The sequence below is a fragment of the Calypte anna genome, unplaced genomic scaffold (genome assembly GCF_003957555.1).
Source record: "Calypte anna isolate BGI_N300 unplaced genomic scaffold, bCalAnn1_v1.p scaffold_87_arrow_ctg1, whole genome shotgun sequence".
NCBI classification, from domain to species: domain Eukaryota; kingdom Metazoa; phylum Chordata; class Aves; order Apodiformes; family Trochilidae; genus Calypte; species Calypte anna.
This window is the reverse complement of record NW_022045535.1, coordinates 318,503-340,121: the sequence shown is the minus strand read 5'-3', so window position 1 is coordinate 340,121 and position 21,619 is coordinate 318,503. Positions and strand designations below refer to the sequence as shown.

Genomic DNA, 21,619 nt, shown 5'->3' with positions numbered 1-21,619 from the left:
GGCCTTTCAGCCTTCCAGAGCCCTTGGCCACCTCTCCTGCAGGCTGCCCTACACTGTCCATGCCTGCAGCTCCTTCTTTAAACTGCTTTAAAAAAGCTTTAAACTGAAGGACAAGGCGGGAGGAACCCAAGATGGCAAAGATCACACCACCATCACCACTACCACTGATCTGGGATTAAACCAGGCCTGCTGACCCCAGGAGTCCAGCTTGGATTTTTCCAGGGCTGCCCTGAAGCCTTGGTGGTTATGTGAGAGTTATTGGGGGTGAGGGAGGAGGAGCGTGGTACCATTTTTTCTGTATATTTGTATATATTTACTAACTTTTCCTTTTTATCATTACTGTTTCATGAAAGTTGTGTAGTTTGGTTTCCAACCCATAAGTCTCTCTCCCTTATTCTCTCTCCTTTCTTTATCAGGGTGGGGAGGTGAATTAATAGAGAGCTTCTCTTATTTGGTTTAATTGCCAGCACAGTGTTAAACTCTGACAGATTTATTGGCACCCAATATGGGGCTTAAGCTAATTTGCTCGAGTCCAGTTGAAATTTCAGCTCATTTATATGAATAGTTTGAATTTTGACTTCAGTGGGAGGATACCCAGATGGCTCCACTGAGTGGGAATCAAACGATTTCCTTTGGAAACTTCACAGGGTTGGAAATTAAACCAATCCTGCTGTACCTTTGGTACTCTGGGTATGTGATCTGTGGCTTTTTATCTGGGATTAGTGTTGCTCTGTGGTTCATTCTTGGTAAGAGCTGCTTAAGAGTCGTAGTTGTGATATGGTCTTCAGCTGTGTGGTACATGGTACAGTGTTTTTTCACACACCTAGGAGATACACACAGGATACACATTTCATACACATAGGAAATATCCCTATAAAGTGGCAATAGACTGCCCCCAGGTCAAAGCACCCACACTTGGAAAAGCTCTCAGGTATCTGAAAGAATTGGCTGTAGAGATGAGATCTCTACCAATGATGAGACTGTAGATCCTTATCACGTGCCATGCCCTAAGCCTGTGAGGCAAAGGTTTGTGCATGCTGCACCATCCCCATTTAACCCTACACTATCAGCAATGTTCTGGGTTCCTGGAGAAATGGAACCAACTGTGGGTGATGGGATTAAAACAGCACGAGAATATGAAGATGCTGTCATGGCTCCACATCGGGGCTGGGTCTCAGCTGTAAAGGGAACAGCTGAGAACCTGCACCTACCCCATCACAAAGCCCTGGTGGTGCTGTCAGGAGCTCAGGGCTGGAACTGGCTGGGATTGTGTCACAGAATCATAGAATCATGGAATGGATTGAGTTAGAAGGGTTAAAGATAATCTTGTTACAACCCCCTGCATGCATGGGGACACCTCCCACCCAACTGAAGCCAACCCTGCCCCTGTCCCCATGGAACTCACTAGAAATCTAAGACAAAGAGAGGCAAAAGCCATCTCACCTTCCTGCCCCTTGCCCCAGACATGCTCACGCTGCTCAAATGTGACTTTTTCTAAAATTTTATGTATTTCAGTTAATAACTGATGTCACCGTGATACAGAGTGCTCCTCCATGAGCTGCAGATCCACATCTGCCCCTCCGTGCTCCTCCATGGGCTGCAGGGGACAGCTGCCCTCTCCCCACAGCCTGCAGGGGAACTTCTGTTCTGGCCCTTCCTTCAGTCACTGACCTTGGGGTCTTGTGGAGGGCTGGCAGCAGGCTTCCACCTCCTTCTCCAGGGACATCTTGGGCATTTTCTGCCACAGACATTCCATGCTCACCCAGGGCAGCTGCTGACTCCTGAAGGAGGTGCTCTCCCAGATATGGGCACCCCAGGTCTCCACACCCCTTATATACCACTAGGGTCAACATGGAGATCCCCATGACAGTGGTGTCCAGGCACCAGACCCTGCATCACAAAGCCCTGGTGGTGGCTGTGGAGATGCCCAGGCCTGGAACTGTCTTGGACTGTGTCACAGAATTATGGAATGGGTTGGATTGGAAGGGTAAAAGATCTAGTTCCAACTCCCTGCATGCATGGGTAGGGACACCTCCCACCCAACTGAAGCCAACCCTGCCCCTGTCCCCACAGACCTCACTTCTTAATCCCATCCACAGCATCAGCCTCAGTCAGAGCTGGTGGACAGACAGATGAGTATCAGCCAGCTGTGTGCCCTGGTGGCCAAGAAGACCATACCTATCCAGGCTTGTATCAGGAATAGCATGGCCAACAGGAGTAGGGAAGTGATCGTGCCCATGGATAAAGACAGGAAACAGTTTTTTTAACAAGTGTTTAACACTGAGGCACTGTCACTGCTTGCCAGGAGGACTTTGGATCCCTGATGGCACTGTGACCCTCATCATCTCGTGAACTTCCCACCCACCACATCACCCACCTCTTCCATCCAGACATCCCCAGTCTGGCTACAACAGGACAATGGTAGAGCATGGCAAAGGGCTTGCTAAAGGCCAGGTGCACCCCATGCCTTTCTGTCCCCTGCCCACTCTGCTTCAGCAATCCCCTCTTTGTCCTTCACCTGCCTGGAGCAGGCTGGACCCCATCACTGTCCCAGGGACTGAGGTCATAGAATCACAGAATCCTAGAATGTTAGGGGTTGGAAGGGACCTCTAGAGATCATCCAGTCCAACCCCTCTGCCAAAGCAGGATCACCCAGGGCAGGCCACACAGGAACACACCCAGGGATGTGTTGAAAGTCTCCAGAAAAGGAGACTCCAGACCCTCTCTGGGCAGGCTGTTCCAGTGCTCCCACAACCTCACAGTCAAGAAGTTTCTCCTCATGTTGAGGTGGCACTTCCTATGTTGTAGCTTAAACATATTGTTCCACTGAAAAGAGAGTGGCCCCTTCCTTTTGACACCCACCCCCTCAGATATTTATAAACACTCTTAAAATCCCCTCAGTCTTTTTTTCTCAAGGCTAAGAAGACCAAATTCTCTCACTCTTTATTCATAGGAGAGATGCTCAAGTTCCTTACTCATCCTCCTATCTCTCCCTGGGACTCTCTCTAGGAGATCCCTGTCCCTCTAGAACTGGGGACCCCAAAATAGCATCCAGTATTCCAGGAGTGGTCTCAGCAGGGCAGAGTACAGGGGTAGGAAAACCTCCCTAGATCTGCTAGATCACTTTTGCTGATGCACCCCAGGTCACCACTGGCCCTACAGACTATCTGTTTGGTTATTCATTTGTAGAAGGATGTCAGGTATCATCAAGAAAGATTTTTCCTTAGTAAATCAATGTTGGCTGCAATGTTGTGTTTGCACATTCAGAGTACTGAATATTCTGTAAGGCAGACATCTGCTTTCCTACTTGTAATTAGGAGCTACATCTACCATTGCAGAGATGTGGAATCCCCTCAGTTTCAACACAAGTTTTCTCCTTCCCCTCTTTTCCCCTCCTCTTTGCCACTGACTCTATCATAAAAGACATTCCAGGATCCCAAACCACAGGTGGTGTACAGAGACTGATGAACCAAGGCTGTGGACTCTGTGGGCAGTACAGGAGGATCCTGGGAGTGCCTGAAGGGTGGGTTTGGGCATGGTTGAGCTTTTCTTCAGAGTGGGAAACAGCTTGGGCAAGAAAGAATGGCCCAAAGTGCAGCTGGGAATACCTGGAGTGCAGAGCAGAAGAAAGAAATGTCAGTGCAAGGGCCATGCTGGGGAACACCACATCCCCCAGAAGGAGCCTGGATCAGCCCAAGGCTCTGTGTGCCAAGGCTGAGGCAGGGAGGACACAGAGATGTCAGGAGAGGAAGGGGACAGCAAGGTGGGGCAGGTGGGTGAAGGAGCAGAGCCTGCAGGGCAAGAGGCACAGGGGATGGGACAGCCCAGGACAGACTGTGCTGGAGATGAGAGAGGGAAAAGGTGTGGAAAAGCTGGAGGCACACTTGGCAGAGCCAAGATCTCCATGACTTTGCTGATGGCTCTTGTCTCTGTCCCTGATGGCCATGGGGAGACAAGTGGAGCTTCCAGCAGCACTGGGGCTCAGGGCCTCCTTGTCCATGTGCAGGAGGCTGGGAGGTGCCGTGCCATAGTCCTGCCCTTGCCATTGCCCATCTCCACATGCCAGTGCTGCCAGGAGAGCCCTGAGGGCTGAAGGAGGGACAGGATCTCCCTCCCTTGCCTGGGGTTGGGGCTCAGGCCTGGCAACTTTGGGGAATGGGCTCAGGGCTGGGCCCTTTGCAGTCCTGACACACAGCCAGGCTTCCTTAGCACCACCTGCACCTTCCTTTTCCCCACCTGCCATCACTGCCTCCTGCTTCCTGCTCCCCCCACACCCTGCAGGGGACGCTGCTTTCTCAGGGCTGTCCCTCAGGGGCACCCAGGCACACAGCAAGAAACTTGGGACTTGAACTTGGACTTTCTTGTTGAGAAAGCAGCTTCTGCAGCTTCCTTTCCTTGCCTCTTGAGCAATTGTCATGGGCTCAGCATCAACCCCCCAGAGGGCTCCTGACAGCTGTGAGCTGGGCTCCTGGGATGGAGGGAGCTGCTGGCAAGTGGGCAGTGCTGCAGAGAGACAGCTCTGGGCAGGAGCAGCTCCTCCTATGCTGCTGCTCTCAGCTTCAGGCAGTCAAAGCTCACAAACATTTCAGCACTCTGGTTGCCTCCTTAGCCAACTCGGTCACTGTGTTTGTGTCCAGCTTTTTGTGTCTCCTGACTCAATGCATTTCTCATAAGATTACGCCTTGTAGAAATGTGACCTCATGAGGTCACCAACAATCGGGCTATGGCTTTGCATTTTACCACAAACCTTGAATCTACCAGGCCTCGTAGGCCACTCTCCACTGTTGCTGAACAGGGCTCCCAAAAGACCAAACAATCGGGACCGGCAAACAAATGCAAAGAGTGACCACTGAAAACTTTGGCTGGCCCTAATCCTCACATGGAACCCTACCCACAGCACCCCCAACAATTGGGCTACAGCTTTGTGTTTTACCACCAACCTCGAATATACCAGCCCTCGGTGGCCTGTCTCCACTGCTGTTCAAAGGGGCTCCCAAAAGTCTGAACGATCGGGACTGGAATACAAATGCAAAGAGTGACCACTGAAAACTTGGGCTGGCCTTAACCCTCACATGGAACCCTACCCACAGCACCACCAACAGTCGGCCTACGGGTTTCCGTTTGACCACCAACCTTGAATCTACCAGCCCCAAGTGGCCATTTTCCCCTTTTGCTGAATGGGGTCCCAAAAGTCCGAACGGTTGGGACTGGCAAAGAAATGCAAAGAGTGACCACTGAAAACTTGGGCTGGCCCTAACCCTCACATGGAACCCTACCCACAGCACCACCAACAGTCGGGCTACAGGTTTGCGTTTGACCACCAACCTTGAATCTACCAGCATTCTCTGGCCTGTCTCCACTATTGCTCAATGGGGCTCCCAAAAGTCCGAATGATTGGGACTGGCAAAGAAATGCAGAGTGACCACTGAAAACTTTGGCTGGCCTTAACCATCACATGGAACCCTACAGACAGCAGCACCAACAATCGGGCTACAGCTTTGCGTTTTACCACAAACCTTGAATCTACCAACCTTCTCTGGCCTGTCTCTACTGTTGCTCAAAGGTGCTCCCAAAAGTTTGAAGGATCAGGACTGGAATACAAATGCAAAGAGTGACCACTGAAAATTTCAGCTGGCCCTTACCCTGACATAGAACCCTACCCACAATACCACCAACATTCAGGCTATGGGCTTGCGTTGTACCACAGACCTCGAATCTACCAACCCTCGGCAGCCTGTCTCCAGTGTTACTCAATGGGGCTCCCAAAAGTCTGAACGATCTGGACTGGAATACAAATGCAAAGAGTGACCACTGAAAACTTTGGCTGGCCCTAATCCTCACATGGAATCCTTCCCACAGCACCACCAACAGTTGGGCTACGGGTTTGGATCAGGATCATAGCACAGTTATACTCCAAGTCCTAGCCACAGGTCAAGTGTGCAACAAGAACCAAATCCCACACCCCTGCTGGCAAAGGAGTGCAGTTTTAAAGGGAAATGAAATATAGTGTCATGGAAAAATGTTGACTGGATCCTCTGGATCCCTTCTGATCCTCCCCACCCCCAAGGAACTTCATTGCTGCCCAGGAAGGGATTTGCAGCATTTTCGTAGTTCTCGTTATTCCCAGGACTTTCTTACTGCCCCAGAAGCCTGGAGCTAGTTCCTTTTCCTCTGTCTTTTTCCCAGGGCACAAGGAGGAGTAGGGACACACAGCTGTAGGGTTTTTCTTGAAGATGTTAAGGGAAAAGGATGTTGAGGATTGGAGAAAACAGGATTGTGGGGCTTCAAAGAAAAAGCATCCACCAATGCCAGAGAGCAGCACAGAGTTTATTGACACCAGCTCTGGGTTTTGAACCTCTGTGACTTAAAATGAGAGAGAAGATGATGTCTACTGCCCAAGCCAGGGACTGGACACTTCTCCTGCCACTGCTCAGTTCTGTGCAATCACCTGGAAGGAGAATAAAGGCCAGAGTTGAGCTGAGCAGGGACAAAGCTGGTGCACTTTTGATAGCACCAGGTCCCAGCTGCACTGTTTCCTTACTTTGGATATCCAGGAGATGTAGGCAGAGACACGAGTGAAGACGGTGGGTTTGTTCCTGACATTGCAGCCCTGACTGGACACGAAGCTGGTGACACCATGGACCTGGTACTGCCCGTTCACTGCACAGTGGAGGGGACCACCCGAATCACCCTGTGGGACCGAGGAACCCAGGTGAGATTGGAGGAACGGAGATGTCAGGGGGATGCTGGGGAAAGCAGGATGCTGTGGCCAAACCTGGCAGCCGGAGCGTACACCATCACCGCCAGCACAGATCATGGTGTTCTTGACGGTGGAGCCCCAGTAGGAAGGGCTGGAACAGATCTGGTAGTCCACCACGGGCAGGTAGGCCTGCAGCAGGGTGCTGGAGAGCTGCCCGTTGGCTACACATAACGAGCACCAGTTAATGCCATGCAGGCAAAGCCCTGTGAGACCCGTGGCCAGAAACACAGCAAGCCCCCCACCCAAGCACAGCTGGAAGCTGCTTGACTGTCCCCCCAAACCATACCAACTTTGGGCATCTCCATATCCAGAGCAAAGCACTGTCTGGTGCCCCCTGGAACCTCCAAGGCCTTAAAAATATCACCCAGCTCCCCCTCTTCCTGTTTCCCAGTGATTCAGGGCACTCACTGCGGGTCAGACCCCAGCCTGAAATGTAGCAGGCATAGTTGTTGGGCAGGATGGTTCCCTCCCGGGGCAGTGCTGCCAGCTTCACGTAGCTGTTCAGGTTGGCATTGCCAGACAGGCGGAGCAGGGCAATGTCATAGCTGGCAAGAGGAGGGAGATATTTCAAGGATGCCCCATTCCCAGGGGGTTGCATTCCCCCCAAACACCTCTCCCCATGTGTTTTACCCCGCAGCAGGGTTGTTGCTGTTCCAATTGGGATGGATGATGATCTTGCTCACACCAAAGATCTGCTCACTGCCATCATTGGCATTGAGGTTGTGTTCGCCAGCCACGACACGAAAGTTCAATTTACTGCCACAAAGGTGAAAAAAGACAAGATCAGGTCGCTAATTATTATTATTTTAACTGTGGGCTAGTCTGTAAAGGATCAGATCAAGAAGCTGCTCCCAGAGATGGTCCAGTGAGGCCTTAATGGAGGAACAGCAAAGACCCTCAAGGACTGTTGCTCTCAGAGCTGGGGCAGCCAAAACTTCTCCTTGGGAAATGTTTTTGGTGGAAAATGGCTTTTCTACAAGAGGAAGGTGGGATCCCTGTGCCTGCTCACCGATCCACGCAGTGGGCTGCTGTCATCACCCAGTTCCTCTGAATGAGGGTCCCTCCGCAGGTGTGATACCAGCCACCACTCGAGGAATACTGGAGGGAGATCTGGGGAGAGGGGAATGTCAGTCAGGGGGGTCTCATGGTCCAAGAGAACCCCACGGGATTCATCAGCTGACTGCAGGAAGGACCCACCTGAGAGGGCCAGGCGTGGGAGCGTGCCTCTGTCCCACCGACCACCCGTTGCATCCCATCAAGATCCTGTTTGGAGCAGTGCCCTGTAGGAGAGGATGGGGGGGAGCAAGTCACAACCTGGGGGTTGTCACCAGGTAAGAAGGCTGAAGGCTGCCCACGGAGGACGCACCGCAGAGGGCAAGGGCGGCAAGGAGCACGAGCTGCAGCACCATCCTGGACCACGGCAACCTTGTCTGCAGCAGGGGCTGCACTGCTGGTGGCTTTAAAGGGGATGGAGAAGGAGGGATGGGAAGAAAAGCAGGTGCCACGGCCATGCTGAGTAGCCTTGGTTCCTCTTCCAAAACACACATGGCCCTGAAGGTCAGGTCTAAACCCCCCAGGTGCACCTGTGTCTCTTTCAGTTTTGGATGCTCAGCCCAAAGCCCCAGGGAATGATTCCAGGTCCTCTTGAACCTTCCTCTTCTGCACATCTTGGGCAACCTTGTCATGAGTTTCTGCTGGCCTCAAGCCCTGAGGATGCCCCAGCCATAGCTCTTGCATCACATTTATCCCTGGGATGTGTCCAAGAGCCTTGTCCAACACATAAACAGTTGCTGATTCAGCCTTGGGATGGGGAAACTGAATCAATGGCAGAGCAAGACCTTCACTCCCTCCAAAAACACCCACCCCACTCAGGACAGGTGGCTCCCAAGTATGGACAGGACAGGACAGACAGGACAGGACCCACATGGGGCATTCTGAGGTTAAATGAAACACCAACATGGATTGTAATAAAAATCTGATCTGTGGCCAAAAGGGTTTTATTTTTCCCTCTTCTGATAAGAAATTGAGGCTGTTTTGTGGGGTGGGGACAGACCTGCAGCAGCAGGTTACCACTCCACTTATGGAGCAGTTGCTGGAAAACAAAAAAAAAACCAAAAAACCACCTGCTGTGTTTCTGCTCTTATCTCTAAGAAAAACACGAGATTTTCTGGGTCTAATGATCTCCAACTAATCACTTGTGTGTTTTATCAGTGCAGAAAGAACACAGTGAAGGACAGCAGCAAAGCCTCCACTCCACCACAGGGTCACCCCAACCTGAACTTGAAGCACCTCAAATTTGACACCTCATTGAAAATGTGGCTTTAGATCTGGTTTTGGGCTGCAAAAGGGAGTTTCCAGGGCAAGAGGCAGGGAAATTCAAACAGAGGAGGGGTGGGAGCCCAGAGGAAGTCAGAGACACGATGTTCATAAAATAAATCATCTCTTTATTTTAGGTCATGTTTCCAAAGACAGGTTCTCCTAAACCCCACATCACTTCCAGTAGGGTTTTTCCTCCCACTATAAATGAAATGGTAATGAAAGTGGCAGCTACAGTAGTTGGACTGGAAGAAAACCAGGAGAAAGAAAAGATCTCATGCCTGGGCTCTGGCAAGAGCCTCCCTGGAAGGACACCACAGTATATTTGAGCTGTGAAGTCCTGCAAGAACCTTCCTCCAGCTCAGCATGAGCAGAATCACACCAAGGAATCATCATCACAAATAATTAAAAAAAGAAAAAAACAAAAAACCAAAACAACATAAAAATGAATCATCTAACTTCCCTCCCAAATCAAGCCTGATGGCTAAGGCAGACAGCCCAAGTTCTCCCACCCCAGTGGGAGTGCTGCCCTGTGTTGGAGGGCTGGACCCCAGCAGCACTGCAGGGGATTCTCTGACTCACACAGGGCCACAGCAAACCACGCTCCACCCTCCCAGGGGATGAGGCATCATCAGAGGCCACCATCCTTTGTGCTCAAAGGAGTTTCCCATCCAGCTTTCCCAAGCAGGGCAGCAGGGGCTTGTGTTTAACTTCCTGACATGAACGGAAGAGTCTCTGGTTGGAGGCTGGGGGGAGAGGCTGAGCAGCAGCTGGGTACCAAAGAGCATCCTCAGGCACCCCGGTGACTGATGGGTCTTCAGCTCTGCTGGCTGAGCTCATCTCTGTGGGCTTCCCCCCTTCAAAGGCACAGGACTGAGTTCAAGGCAACCGTGAAATGCAGCATATTTAAGGCTTTAACTTCCTAAATAAGAAAAGAAAAAAAAACAAACAAAAAAAAGGAAGTTTTTTGGATTCTGGTTTCCTGAGCTCAACTAGGGGTGGCTGGAGGCTCGGACCACTCTTCTTCCCATCTAGGTGAAGGACCAGAGCTGGTGGGGGTCTGCCAGGTTGCAGGGAACCAGTGCTGGGTGCTTCCCTCGTGCAGTCAAGCACATCCCTGAGGCCAGGTTTTTAATCAGCCGATCCTGCCAGAAGATAAAGATGGCATCAGCTCAGTGATGCCGGTGGAATGAAGAAAGAATGTGACCAAAGGGAAGTGCAGATGCCACCATCCCTCAGGTGATTCCCAGGATGGAGCTGCAGCTCCTCACCTGTGCCAGGTCCCACTCCTCACTGGCTGGCACCCGGCCAGGTTTGCCCCGGTACTGGCAGTCCCCCAGCTCGGCTGAGCCTGAACCAGCCCGCAGGCAGAGCTCCTTCCCAATGTTGTGCCGCAGCTCCTGCTGGCTTGTGTACTCAAAATACTGGGGGTGAGACCAGAGAGGGGACATCACGCAGCTGCACCTCGAGAAACTCACCTCTAGGGGACAAGAAAGGGATCCGCAGGAGGAGAAACAGGGGGGTTGAGGGATGCCCACCTGGTTACCCCCCATGCCATGGCAGGGGTACATGATGAGTGGTTTCCCACCCTGGTTGTTTTCCCCGACGTCCAGGCAGCTCTTGGTGCCCTCGTTTTTTATCTGCAGGGGCAGGACAAAGGGGCAGGGGGGTGAGCCAGGTTCTGAGGTCCCAGGGTACGGACCTGCCTTGGCTTTGGGCTTTGAAGGACAGTTCATTATCACTGTGCAAACACCATCCCTGTACCGGGTGCTATGTACAGGTCCTTGTCCCTTCTAGGGCATGAGGAACTCCCTCACCAACACCTCTGTCCCACTGAGTCAGAGGTGAGAGCCGCCCAGAATGAGGCTTCAGGAAACAAAACGAATTAAAATCTGGAGCGGGGCCAACACCCAGCCCTCACCCCATCCAGCAGCTGCTTTCACATCACCCTGGCAGAGGAGGGATGGACTCAGAGCCCAACACCCACTTGGAGAAAAGGAACTTCTGTGGCCACTCCATCCTCAGGGACAGAGCTAGCATCCTGCCCATAAGACCCCAGATGGGTTGTGCAAGCCCACCCTGTGCCTGCCATGCTGGCCTGGTGCTGGCTGAGGCTTTGACTTGTTTCACCCAATTTAACCCAGTGCTACATCCTCATGGGTCCCCCACCCTACAACCCGCCCCAAACCAGCTTTGCCAGATTCCAGCTCTTTCACTGTCAGCCAGAGTCCACATCAGCCCTGCCAGCTGGTGACAGACATGGTGACAGATGCAGCTGCACCAAAACCCTCCAGCACACTTGTTCAGGCTGGTTTAAATGCAACCCCCCCAGGCCCAACCATCTGGGGACCTCATTGGTTTGGCTATTTCTAGCCAAGGGCTAAGCCCAGAAGAATGCTCTTGGGCACCTCTGTACTTACAGCTCCGTAAAAAGTTGGAGTCAGGTCAGGGACGAACATCTCCGGGTAGATGGTCTGGAGGTACCAAGTGAAGTTCTTGCAGTGGAGCTGCTCCCTCAGCTTGCGTCGCTCTGTAATGTCACCATACGTCTTCTATCGACGAAGTCACGTGAGAAAATTAAACTAACCTCCAAAGACAGCAAGGAAAAGACAAAAAACACCCTCCCAAGGCAGGGCTCAGAGCTGATGGATTTTCTCAGCTTTGTCAGTCACCCATCGTGCCATGCCTAGGATGAAGACTGGTGATGGGGTCTTGCAAGACACCCCCAGTCCCCGGCAGGCACCCTCAGGCTCTGGCACTCCTGGAGGGTTGTGACATTTTGGCATCACAGCACACCACGTTTTGGTGGTGTAAAAATAAATTAAAATTGTGTAAAGATTGATGTTTTTCAGCTAGAAAACATTATAGCCAAATAGAAAATAAATAAATTAAAAAGTTTTGCCTACTTCTTTCCACCTGCATTTGCTTTCCCAGCTCCAGGCTGAACCCACCTCCTCCTCCTGCTCACACTTGAGTTCCCCAGCAGGATCAGCACCCCCAGGAGAACCAGAAGCCCATCAGTGTGACTGGTACCTCTCTAGCTATCTGAGCAGCTTGCTGGTTCCTGCGGTAGAAGATCTCCTTGTAGTCATCCATCCAGACCTCAGCCAGGCGGACCTGGTTCCTGGAGATGACCTGGGTGCCCTTGGGGAAGGTGTGGGGGCTCTTAGAGCGGAAGACATGACCCACAACGGAGCAAGGGATGATCTCAACTTGACCCCCACACTGCCAGACCTACAAGGAGGCAACACCTGAGACATGGAGGTCCAACTCCCCCCCCATGCCTCCCAATATCGAGCATCCCTGAAGATGCCCTTTGAAGATGGCACTAACCCATTCTTACCCTGAAGGACATTTCTACGTTCTCACCACCCCAGATCTCCATCTGATCGTCGTACGAGCCTATGTGCTCAAAGTAGGACCTCGAGATGGCAAAAAGGCCACCGGCAAAGGTCGGGGACCTACAGGGGAAGAGAAGGGGCACAAAACAAGGTTAAAATGAAAACCAAAAAGCAGAAACCTGAGGTTTGGGGACATCATGGTCCACATGGTGGGAGTGAGCACTTTTTAGCTGTGTTCCCCCAACAACCCTGCCCCATCCAGCTGTTCCCCAGATGTGGTGGCTTTGACAGAGTAGCTGGACCAGGCTGCCAGGAGAGGATGGAGGTGGTGGTGGCAGCATGATACCAAGGGGCCTCACTGCTGGTGTTCGACTCAGAGCTAACAGGAGATATTGTTACTGAAAACCTATTAAGAAAAGAAGCTGCAGGGGGGCCAGGAGGGTAGAGCTCAGCAGACAACACCCCATCACTCCTCCGGAATCTCTAGTCTTTTCCATCTGATCTTTACTAGAGGCTGAGACAGAAACTTGTTTGTCATTCAGGAAAAAAAAAAAAAAGGATCGTCTGACCTGCTGCATTCCTGCCAAGCAGAGATGAGATGGCAATGGGACCCAAACTGCCAGCCTGTGTTAAAAGGGACCTTTACTGGGACAGGGACGTCTCCCAGGTGACCTCTGCACAAAGCCAGCCAGGGGATGGGATGCAGAGAGGCCAGGAAGGGTGTCTGGTATCTCCCAGTGGAAGCAGCCAGCCTACGGTGGGGCACCAACAGAGAGGTGCAGGGGGAAAAAAACGTTCAGGGTTTCTCTGCATGCAAAATAAGGGGTGAAAATAGGATTTTAGGCACAGTTGGACTCCCACAAGTGACATCTTAATCATGTGCCAGCACAGGTGCCCACCCTGTGCCCAGGCAGCCAGGTATTCAAGAGCAAGAAGATACAAAACACTGAATTAACTCTTAGTAAAATACTTTGCAAGAGCAGAGATGGCCAGAGACAATTCAAAGGTGTTTTTGCAAAAGGTTCATGCTTTCCAAAGTCCAAGGGAGGTTACTCCTCTGCCACCCCTTTGGCTCTGACCATGCCTGAACAGTTTCCCCCAGACACGAGCTTCTTGAGATACCTGAAATCCCATGGGGGAAGCTCTGCTGGGAATGAATGGCATCACCTGTCTGGAGGAACCAAAACCAGCAAGGAATACACCAGTTTGTTGGGAAAAGGAGCAAAAACAACTGGAGGAAGGGGCAGTTTCCTGGCACAGAGTACCCAGCTCTTTGCCACCCCTAGCCATCCCACCCTAAGCATGCTCAGTGGTTCTCTTTGCAGTCTTTTGGTCCAAAATCAAACATTCCCAGTGCTCATCCAGCCTCCCCTATCATCACACCAGCTCCCAAATGGATAAAAATTCTGATTTGTGATGCCATACTTGATGGGGAAGGTCTCATCCTTCCTCTGTTGCTTCTGCCAGAGTGGGATGGTCTCCCAACCGAAAGTCAGGCTCCAGTCAAAGTTGCCCCGGCTGTGCTGTTTGCCATTCTGGACAGGCTTGGAGAATTCAAAGGTATTGAGATCGATGGTGGCGATGTCAGGGCTCACAACAGCTGTGGGCTCTTCGGCGATGCGGGATAAGAGGGGCTCCAGCCAGCCGTGGAAACACTCGCCTGGGAGACAGGAAAGGGCTGGCCATTAAACGGAGAACCCCACCAGGGAAGCCAGGAAAGGGGCAAGTACTCACAGTGGGCATCAAGGAAGGTCAGGACCTCCCCGCTGGCCACGCTGGCCCCCAGCAGCCGTGCTGTGATCAGCCCTTTCCGCTCCTCCTGCCTCACGACTCGCACGATCTGGAGCTGCTCCACGTAGTGATCCAGATTGTCCTTCAGGTACTCTGGGGAAAAGCAGAGAGCAACCAGCTCTGCTGGAGTGAGGAGAGGCCGGTGCCTGCATACCCCCCAGCCCACCCTATGGCCTCCACTCCATCCCTGCCCCTCCAGGAGCTGCTGCCCAGACCCTGCCCCTGGGGTGGGATCCACAGACACACGGAGCCTCCCAACCCCAAAACTACATGAGCTTGTGGCTAAAGAAAGTGGAGGTGGCAAAGAAGCCAACTACCCAGCCCAAAGAGGGATCAGACGGACAACTCTGAGAGAGAAAATCTCAGGCCCTGAGGCTAAAGTGTCCCCAGGACGGAATGGACGTGCTGTCACCAAGGGAAGGGACAGTGGACAAGGTGTCACCCTGGGAAATTGCCACTTCTCTCCTGCCTTGGTAGGTACAGCCAAAGCAAGTGCTGGAAAAGGCCAAGCAAGAGCTGGGATGTTTGGAGATCCATCCTGGGAAGGGAGCAGCCGCTCCGTGTCCCCATCGCAGCAGGAGCCAAGCACCCAGCGACAGAGCCCTCGCACCGCCCCGAGGCTTCTGCTCCTGGCGAGGGAAGGGAGCGTTTCTCTGCAGGGCTGGGGCAAAGTCCGCTCCTCTCTAGCGCCCCAAGGCTGAACCCAGCGCTCCTGGGCTCTGGGTGGAGCTGATGAGGGCGACAGCCTCAGTCGCCCGCGGGCTCTGCGGAAGGAGCGCTCGGCTTTTCTCCAGGGCTGCGGTGACAGCAGCGCCGGGGAAGGGAAAATCTCCGAGGATGCTCCCGGCCTGAGGCGAGATTCTGGGAAGAGCTGTGGGGAGATCCTGGGCTGCTCCGGGGGCCGGCACCAGCCGCTTCTCCTGCCTGAGGCTCAGAACCACTGCTCCGGGGAATGAACTGGGGGCTCCCCGCAGACCCCCCGGCCCACGCAGCCCCTCCTCCCAACCCACCATCCGTGCTGGCATCGTCCACAAGGATGATCTCCTTCAGCAGCAGGGCCGGGGAGCTGTGCAGGACGCTCCACACCGTCCGCAGCAGCGTCGACCAAGCTTCGTTATGGAAGACGATGACGACGCTGGTGGTGGGCAGGGGGGGGCACCGCTTGAATTTCTGGTCGATGCACCTCCGAGAGAGAAAAGCAGCGCCCTAAGCAAGGCAGGGATAGGGGGACAGGGGCAGTACAGGAACAAAGTCCCCCTCGTCACTCCCAAACCCCGCAGCAGGACAGCAGCTCTCGGCTCATCGCTGCTTTGAATTGCTTTCTACTTCTTCTTCTCCCCCCTCCCCTCCCCCCCCCGCCGCCGCCGGCCCAGTGAATCACATTCCTGTGGCCTGCCCGGCCCCGGTGTCACCCCCATTGTCATCGCTACACCTGCTAAGCATGGATAATCACCTGCCAGCACGGGGGAGGCCCCTTTCCAGGCCAGGGATGCGTTTCTAACTCCCAACCAAGATTTTTTCACCACAAATCCCCCCAAAGCCTTCCCCAGCCCTCCCCCACGAGCAGGCAGGGGGCTTTAATCCTGGGGGATGGCGAGGAAGTCTCTAAAGTTCATGTGGCTTCCTTTGCCCCCACCTCAGCAGGGTCTGAGGCTGTTCCACTTGGCTGAGGAAAGAAAAAGTATGATTGCTAGGGCTGGCTGGCATAAAAGCAGGAGGGGAGGGAAAGGAGAGGGAGATGCTGGAGCCACCCACCATGAGCCACCACTGCCTTTGACCATTGCCATTAAAACCCAACCCTAAGAGGACAAAAGTTATAACAAATATATTTATATTTTCAGCCTTCCCTCAGCTCACTCCCCTACCAACACTCAGTGGCATCCCTCTATGCTTCTGTTTCCCCTTAAACTTGCCCCCCTGCCCACAGCAATTGGACCCCAGGCTCTTACTCGGGTGGGCGGCTGTCGGGTCCCAGCGCTCGCTGCAGGGAGATGCGGTCGCTGGCAAAGGCGTTGAAGCAATGCTTCTCGTAACCTCGCTCCTTCTCCTTCATCTCTTCAGGCGTCCACTGATCCTTCTTGAAGGCTTTACCATCGGCTCCAGGGCTGGCAGGGTCTTGGGGGGGTCTCTCCATCAGTGGTTGAAGCTCGGCTGCTGTGTAGACGCCGGGCAGGCAGGAGCGGGCGTCGGGCAGTGGTTCCTCCTGCTGAACCGGAGGTCGGATCTGCAGCTTTGGCATTGAGTCTCGGATGTTGTTGACCGCCCCCAGCATCAGGTCGAGGACTTGGTCCTTCCCCTGGACTATGTTTTTCAACCATGGCTCCTCCCTTGGGTCCTTGCTCCCCATGTCCTTCTGCAGGATGAAGATGAAGAGGACGAAGACAGCACCTGCTAAAGCCACCTTCAAGGGGCTGTAGCGTCTCCGCAAGAGCCTCATTTTTTTTCCCTGGGGTTTTCCAGAGGGTCCTCCCTGTGGGAGTGGGTGTTTCAGGCACCTGGGGTCTTGGGTTGCTTCATGGTGATCCACTAACCTGGGCAGGAGAAGAAACACCCACAGCTTAACTCATTCACTGAATACACTTGGGGCACATCCCCTCGAGATTCATAGAAAATTAATTAGATATTAATACCAAGTTAATTAGTAATACAGAGCCAGTGAGTCACCTTCAATCCCATTCTCCCCCTATCCTCCCTCCCCCCCCCCCCCCCCCCCCCAGCCCGGAAAACTGCGCTGGGAAGGAAGCACCAAGAAAAAGTGAGGTTGGAACGATGCAGCGAGATGTGCTCGATCCGGCCACCACGAGCAGGGACCTCCCCAGCACTTTCTCCTGCGAGGGAGGCAGCTGCAGCAGCATCGCCCCTGCAGCCTGCTCCCGCAGCCCGCCAGCGACACAACCGAGCTGAAATTGAGCCGCAAAATTGGCCAAAAAGCTTTTGGCTGCTGAGAAAGAGCCTGTCCCCGGGTGGTCTTCCTTGCCTGCAGCCTCACTGGTAAGGGAAAGAGCAAGACTCCGAACTGCTTCGGTTCGATTGGAGTAGCAGTCTCGCTGCCCCGGAGCTCAGCCCCTACTGCAAAACCCCCGCCGGCACCCAGCGAAAGCACCGCGACCGCCCGAGCTTCCCCACCGCCCGTGAACCTCCCGCTGCTGCTCTTTGTGAGCCGCTGCTGCCGGAGCATGGACAAGCTCGGCAGGAGCCATTCACCGGCATCTCCTCCTCCTCCTCCTCGGGGTCCTCCCGCCTTTATTTCGCTTTTCCTCTGCTTTTTATTGTCTCAGCAACGGTGCGGCCCCGAAGCCAAGCTGGCACCTGCCAGCAACTTCAAGGGCGAGGAAGCTTCGGCCGGCGAAGGAGGAGGGACCAGGCGCTCCCCGGGGTCACCTCTTGCAGCGTGGGGATCAAAGCCGGCGGCCGGACCACGGTCCACTGCCAAGGGCGTCCGTCCGCCAGTCGAAGCGAGACCGCGATTCCCCAGCCCCACAGAGGAGGGGGAGGAACGCAGAATTAAGCAAAAAATTAAATTCACCCCAGTTTCTACTCGTCTGTGAGCAAACATGCTCCCACCCCGCCTGTTCCCCACCCCGACGCTTTCGTTGCACAGCACAAGACACTGCCCTGCAAGGAGGCGAGCAGCAAAGGGCAAAAAGTTTTGGGGAAGAAAACCCCATTTCCACTATCTCCGCATCTCTCTGAGAGTCTCCCTCCTGCCGCGATGCAGTAACCACGTTAATGAAGAGCGCTAGTTAGCGCGTTAATAAGCCTTAGAGAGGCACCAGGGTTAGTACCTAACAGGGCGGCTGCAGCTCCCGAGGAGGCTCTGGTCCCTAACACCCTCCCCAACCCCTGCTCACCCCCAAAATAAATAGCAAAATGAAAGCACCAGGCTGTCCCGCGAAGCTGCTGGGTGGGTTTTGCAATGAACTGTGGCGTGACGTCCCGGTGCTCTCCAACAGCCGTACAAACACGCGAGGTCAATGCTGCCCTGTCCCGTACAGCCCTTCCCCAAAATCCCACCCTGGGATGGGGGCTCTCCCGGCTCCCAGGAAAACCAGCACTCGATTCAGCCGCTGGAGCCCCTCAGCTTTGGAAGAGAGAAAAGGGGGGTTGGTGGGAATTTGGTGGTGTGAGAGGCAGGAATCACGGGAGAGGTTCAGCTGCTCCAGAAAGGAGAAAAAAGCAAATCAAGGCCGACTCGGCGCCGTGAGCAAACAGGGCAGCTGCGAGACATGTGGTCGCGCACTCCACGTGGCAGCGAGCTGGTGGCCACGTTGGCGACGTCGGGAGTGGTCGGGATTGCAGGAAACCAACAGGAAGGAGTGATCCTACATGCCCACACCCCGCTGCTGTACGGGAGGGGGAAAAGCCGGGTTCTTCACCCCAAACTTGTGGGTGCTGCTAATGACATTCTGCTCCTGGTGCCCCAGCATAGCGGCACTGGCCGGGCGAAAGAACGGGGCTGGGGGTGAGAAGGTGGGTGCTGCTCAGGGTGAAGGGGAGGGTCCCTCGGGGCTCCCCCGTCCAGCCGCTGGCCTGGCCCCGGCTAGGATGAGCCTTCGGCGTTCGGACACGCTCCCACGTGCTTGGGGGTCGGGACCCCTTGAGACGGGCTGGGCAGCAGCTCTGCTACTCGGGGTGGGGGAGCTGGTGTGTCCCGTGGGGGCAACGGGGATCGGATCCGGGCTGGATCCTGGCCACCCCCGAGCATGGAGCCACGCAGCCCTGGAGAACCGATGGGCTGCTCCGGACGGCTCAGTCTCGGGATCCGACACCTTTACTCGGCGGCGGGACCCCGGCCCGCCACCCTCTGGCTCTCCCTCTCTCGGGGAGAGGCTCCGCACCGGTACCCTACCATCCGCACCTCCCCGGGAAAGGGGATCGGCACTGCGACCCCTCGGCTCCCCTTTCCCCGGCGGACTCGGTCCGTGAAACCCTCGGACCCCCCCCAGGGGCGGGGGACCTGCGTACCGGCCACCCCTTTCTGAGGAGTTCTGGACCGCTCTTCGCCCCAGCGCTCACGAGCACGCCCGGTGCTACAGCTCTGCAGCCGGACCGGGACCAGAGGGACCGGAGCACCGGGACCTGACCCCCATCGACCCCCACTCCCCTCATTCTCCCCCCTCACCCGTTCCAGCGCAGCGCGGGCCGCAGGTGCCTCCCGGCGGGGTGGGGTTGGGGCCCTCGAGGGGCGGGGCTGTCGCGCGGGGGGTGTGGCCGCCGCTGCCACCTGCGGCCCCGGGTACAGGTGCGCGGGGCGGGGCCTCCAGGGTCCTAGCGCCCACCCGGGGCGATGGCGGCCGGAGCCGGGGAGCGCCGGGGCTGCGGCCTGCGGGGAGCACGGAGCCGTGGGGGATCCGGCAGTGGAGACAGCGGGCCTCTAGGGAACAGTGCCCGGGAGCGGGTTCGGCGCGGTTCCATCGCCCTTCTTGCCGCGGCTCACGCCGCCTTTTTTGGGATTCTTTTTCTTCAGTAATTATTCCGCGGGTGCTGAGAAGGCTCCTGAGCTTCCCGGCTCGGGGGCAGCGGGTCCCTGCGGCTGGGAGTTCATTCACCGGCCGCTTTCCCTCCCAGGATGGCGTCAGCACTTCTGGTGTTTTGGGTGAATGCACCGGTGGCTGGAAGTAGACTGTCCCCTGGGAAACTGGATAATGATTTCCGTTCCTCTGGGACACCCCTTGCCAGCCCGGACCTCCTCGCCGACAGCCCGACCGCATCTCCTCGCTGCCCTGCACTGAAGCCCCGAGTCCGGGATCTCCGGCGTGCAGCAAGGTGGCTCCTGTGCCCTACGGAGGTTTTGGGAGATTTGAGCCGGAGCAGAGTCAGGATAAGTCTGGATCTCTGGGCTGTCAGCTGGACTTTCAGCTGCCTCACCGGGGGGGAATAAGCCGGGCAGGGCTGCGGGGCTCGGCAGACCCAGCAATACCCAGCAGCCCCCACGTGAAATTACTAAGGAGTCGCTGGAGAAAGGCGGGGGGGAAACTGAGTCACAGAAAAGCCACCTGCCTCCCTCAGCGCGGCGCGGAGAGGAGCTACCACTCACCGGCCATGAGGCCACCCTGGGCCTTCGTACCCGTCTCCTCTGCTCTTCGCAGCTCAGTTTCAAGTGTGTTTGTGTGCAGCGGCTGCCTGGAACTCGCTGCCGCTTTGTTTCCTGCCCCGCCGCCCTGCAGCGGTTTCGCTCTTAGCACAAACACTGAAGGGGAAATCCCCTACCCCAAAGGTTGTTGCTGGTGCGGCTGAAGCTTTTTTTCAGCTGCGACTTTCCGCCTTGAAAAAGCTGAAGCTGACAATAATACTCCTGGGGAGCCCCAAACCCACAAAAAAGCAGCACAAAAGCAGATTTGGGTAGAAACTGATCAGTTGCTGAGTTTCCTCATTCAGGAGCTTGGGAGAGGGCAAGGGAGAAGGGGCTGCCTAGGAGCTGGAGGCAGCATGCGGTTCCTGCAGTGTGCACATGCCTGTGCACACGCGTGTGCACCTATGCACACACACAGCTTGGTGCATCACCCTGTGCACAGACACCCCCTGCTCCACTGTTGGACTTCTCTGGAGCAACATCTTCAGAGGAGCCAAAAGAAAGGGGAATCCTAGGGGGTGCAGTTTTAATCCCCTGAAGGGCAGAGTGATGAAATATTTCTGTTTCCTGCATCAAGAACAGTGTCTCCTGAAGGAGCAACTCTGACTCCTATGGTTGTCCCCAGTCCATCATTCAGGGAACTGTTATCAGAAATAAGGGGATAAGGGTCATGTCCTTTCAAGGACTAGGAGCAACCTATCTGTGCCCTCAGCCAGGGTGGGGATGGCTAATGACTCATTTCATAACTGACCCTCTGATTTTGTCTACCAGCAGTGAAAGAAAAATGTTTCTTGATCCCATTTCACTTGGACAGGAGGCTGAAGCTGGCAGCTGGAGCAGAGGGTCTCCATCTCCAGTAATTCCACAATTTTTCAAGGGGTCATTAGCAGAGCTGGAGGTGACAGTGAGATCTTGGGCTTGTGGTTTTGATGGGGGATTTTATGTTTCCTGTAAGATATTTGTCACAGGCCTTTCTTGGAGTAACAGGCCCCTGGAGCTGGTGGGAAAGGCTGAGGGTGATGGCATCAAGAGGGGTTCTGGGGGGACTTTGAGGGGCGTGTGGAGGGGGGGAAGGGCATCTCCAAGATGAAGGGGTTGGCAACTTTCTGGAAAATGGGGTAGGGGCTATGCAGGGGGCATCTGCAAGGGGGGGAGGTGGGACATAGGTGGGTGCAGGGAGGGGGTGAGGAAGGCACCTGTGCAATGCCTGTTGGGGGGGTTCCCAGCTGTCCCCCCCATCTCCTCCTCCACATCTCAGGGTGAGCTGGATGAACTTCTGCTTTGTGCAGTTCCATGTCCTCAATTACACTAAAGCCTTACCAAGGGAAAGATATTTCT

At 54.8% G+C, this 21,619-nt stretch overlaps 2 protein-coding genes across 3 annotated transcripts; both read right to left on the bottom strand.

Annotated features, from left to right (window-relative positions):
• Positions 1-6,310: 6,310 nt before the first annotated feature.
• Positions 6,311-8,212, bottom strand: CELA1 (chymotrypsin like elastase 1). The gene is made up of 8 exons (XM_030468902.1): positions 8,127-8,212; positions 7,958-8,040; positions 7,770-7,870; positions 7,391-7,516; positions 7,169-7,305; positions 6,776-6,921; positions 6,542-6,691; positions 6,311-6,448 (listed from the first exon to the last, which is right to left on the bottom strand). Exons 1-8 carry the CDS (start codon positions 8,167-8,169, stop codon positions 6,431-6,433), a joined length of 804 nt encoding a protein of 267 aa, XP_030324762.1. The 5' UTR covers positions 8,170-8,212; the 3' UTR covers positions 6,311-6,430.
• A 1,202-nt stretch (positions 8,213-9,414) lies between these two features.
• GALNT6 (polypeptide N-acetylgalactosaminyltransferase 6) lies at positions 9,415-20,262 on the bottom strand. Of its 2 annotated transcripts, none has more exons than XM_030468894.1 (11): positions 20,246-20,262; positions 16,158-16,739; positions 15,219-15,391; positions 14,152-14,301; positions 13,843-14,077; positions 12,420-12,537; positions 12,110-12,310; positions 11,497-11,628; positions 10,615-10,716; positions 10,348-10,500; positions 9,415-10,221 (listed from the first exon to the last, which is right to left on the bottom strand). In XM_030468894.1, exons 2-11 carry the CDS (start codon positions 16,643-16,645, stop codon positions 10,108-10,110), a joined length of 1,866 nt encoding a protein of 621 aa, XP_030324754.1. In that variant the 5' UTR covers positions 16,646-16,739; positions 20,246-20,262; the 3' UTR covers positions 9,415-10,107. The 2 variants fall into 2 exon arrangements, with proteins under 2 accessions (XP_030324754.1, XP_030324753.1); XM_030468893.1 differs by lacking the exon at positions 20,246-20,262 and adding an exon at positions 19,331-19,409.
• Positions 20,263-21,619: the final 1,357 nt, after the last annotated feature.